The sequence below is a fragment of the Rhea pennata genome, chromosome 23, assembly GCF_028389875.1.
Source record: "Rhea pennata isolate bPtePen1 chromosome 23, bPtePen1.pri, whole genome shotgun sequence".
Classification (NCBI taxonomy): Eukaryota; Metazoa; Chordata; class Aves; order Rheiformes; family Rheidae; genus Rhea; species Rhea pennata.
The window spans coordinates 9,051,943-9,054,599 of NC_084685.1; the positions used below are offsets into that span (position 1 = coordinate 9,051,943).

A 2,657-nucleotide genomic window follows, 5' to 3' on the forward strand; every position below is an offset into this window, starting at 1 on the left:
CACCAAAAATTCCTACTTAAACCTGATGTTTCACAATACACAAGTTGTATGAAGGTTCCAGTAAGGAAACCAGCAAACATCAGATGCCTGAGATCGTAGGTAAGTTTTCCACCAAATAAAATAGAAGCTGGTCCTTTACAACCGTGTTCACCTAAGCAGCTACTTTACCAGCCCAAGAGCTCCATACAGATACATGTTTCAGAAGTTCTTCCAATACACAAAATATTGCAAGAATCCAAGGACCTGCAAAGGAAAAAGGAATCCCCACATGTGACTTGTGCTGACATTTGCTGAAAGAAAAGAAGCTGAAGAAGGGATGCAACTTGATTCTTCTAGAGATAGAGAATACAATAATTAAGCTTTCAGGCTTTCTTGGCATAACCACAAAACACGAGGGCGTGATACCACGAAAAGCAGAACTGGCGACATCAGAAACAGGAAACCAGCCGTGACCGCGAGGAGCCTCCTTGGCTCTGCCGCTGCCCAGAGATTCCTAGTCCGCGACATACGGAAAGAAACTTACGGTTAGAGCATCTGCTGCCCACAGCGTAGACCGCAGAGAGCTATTCTACCATCAGTAAAATACTATTACTAGCACCGCAAACATAAGGCTGGGACACTTCATCGATGCTAGTCCGCTTTAAAACCGTTTTTGCCTATTTGCCCCCGCGCGGGCAGGATACAAGCGCACCAGCCTGAAGAGCCACTTTCCCCAGAGCATCAGCAGGAGGAAGCGCAAGTTTCGGGAGCAGGGGGGGCCGGCGGTCCCGGCCCGGCAGGGCGCCGCAGCCCGCAAAGACCACACGAGACCGGTTCCTGGGTAAATGGTTTATGTAAGTAATAAAATATTTACTATAACATAAATAGAAACGTACCCTCGCAGTCTACAGTGTTTTTTTTTTTTCTCTCCAATAAAGATACAAACAAAAACCGAAACCAAAGAGGAGGAACCGAACCGAACCTACCAACGGGAGGGCGAGAGCTCCGCGCACGGTTAGCAAATAAATAGAAACGGGTCGGGAAGAAAACTTCGGCGTGTCGTCCGGGCGAGCGGTGGGCCCGGGCCGGCGCCGCCAGGGAGGGAATAAATTAGAGCTCGCAAACCTTTGGCTACTGCTGCAGCGTCCGGCAGCCGGCGCCCGGGCCGGGCCAATAAATCCGGCGGCAGCGCGGCGGCTCGGCCGGGCCAGTCTGAGGAATAAATTAGAGCGTGTCCTGGGGCCGGTGCGCGCCGTCGGGCCGGGGCCGCGGGGCCGGTGCGCGCCGTCGGGCCGGGGCAGTCAGTGCACGGCCCCCGGCAGCGCGTGGTGCAGCGGCGACGAGTCCGCCTGTGCGTAAACGTCCTCCATGGGCGGGTGCGGGGCCCCCGCCGGCGTCATGCGCTTCTCCTTCTGCCGCCGGTTGCAGAACCAGACACGCACCACCTCCTTCTCCAGCTGCAAGGAGTCCGCCAGGGAGGTGATCTCGTGCGCCGACGGCTTGGGGCACTTGAGGAAGTGGTTCTCCAGGGCGCCCTTGACGCCCACCTCGATGGAGGTGCGCTTCTTGCGCTTCCGGCCCTGCGCCGCGATCTTGTCCAGGCTGGTGGGGCTGCCCGTGCTGGAGTCCGTCTCCTCCAGCCACTTGTTGAGCAGCGGCTTCAGCTTGCACATGTTCTTGAAGCTGAGCTGCAGCGCCTCGAAGCGGCAGATGGTGGTCTGCGAGAAGACGTTGCCGTAGAGGGTGCCCAGCGCCAGCCCCACGTCGGCCTGCGTGAAGCCCAGCTTGATGCGGCGCTGCTTGAACTGCTTGGCGAACTGCTCCAGGTCGTCGGAGCTGGGCGCGTCCTCGTCGGGCGGCTCGGGCGGCCCCAGCGGCGGCGGCGAGGCCGCCAGCTCGTGCGCGCCCGCCTCCTCGGCGCCCAGCGCCTCGCGCAGCCCGTGGTGCAGCGCCGGCGCCGGCGGGCCCAGCATCCCGTTGAGCCCCGCGTAGGGCTGCGCGTAGAGCAGCGGCTGCCCCGACGGCGGCGACAGCGGCGGCAGGTGGTGCGCGCCGCCCTGCGCCCAGCCGCCCGCCGCGCCCGCCGCCGCGCCCAGGTGCGCGCGGTGGTGGAAGGCGCCCGGCAGCTCCTCGCGGGGCCCCGCCGCGCCGCCCTTGCCGTGCTCGGCGGGCGGCAGGTGCCCGCCGCCGCCGCCGCTGCCCCAGTCCGTGCCGGCGCTGGGCAGCCACTGGTGGTGCGCCAGCCCCACGGCGTGCCCGGCGGCGGGGCCCAGCCCCTGCAGGTACTCGTGGTGCATCATCTTCTGCACCTCGCGGTAGGCGCCCGGGTGGAGCCGGTCGCCGTCGGGGCCCAGCGCGGCACCGCGCGGCAGGTACTGCGCGGCGGCGGCCATGGCCGTGTGCGCCGCGCGCCCCGCGCCGCGCCGCGCTTTAGAGCCGCGCGCCGGGGCGCCGGGCCTCCGCGCGCCGGCCCCGCCCCCGCGCCCCATTGGCCCGCCCGCGCCGCCGCCGGCCCGCGCCTGCCCGCCATAGGGCGCCGCCGGCGCGGGGCGCCGCCCCGCCCCGCCCGCCGCCATTGGCCGGCCGCGGGCCCCACGCGCCGCGGCATTGGCCGGCGCGGGCGCTCGGCGGAGGGGCCGCGGGCGCCCGGCGGCGGCGCGGGCGCCCATTGGCGGAGG

General features: G+C 65.6%; 1 protein-coding gene across 1 annotated transcript; it reads right to left on the minus strand.

Annotated features, from left to right (window-relative positions):
* Positions 1-813: 813 nt before the first annotated feature.
* Positions 814-2,372, minus strand: POU3F1 (POU class 3 homeobox 1). Its single transcript, XM_062594142.1, has one exon. It carries the CDS (start codon positions 2,370-2,372, stop codon positions 1,281-1,283), a length of 1,092 nt encoding a protein of 363 aa, XP_062450126.1. The 3' UTR covers positions 814-1,280.
* Positions 2,373-2,657: the final 285 nt, after the last annotated feature.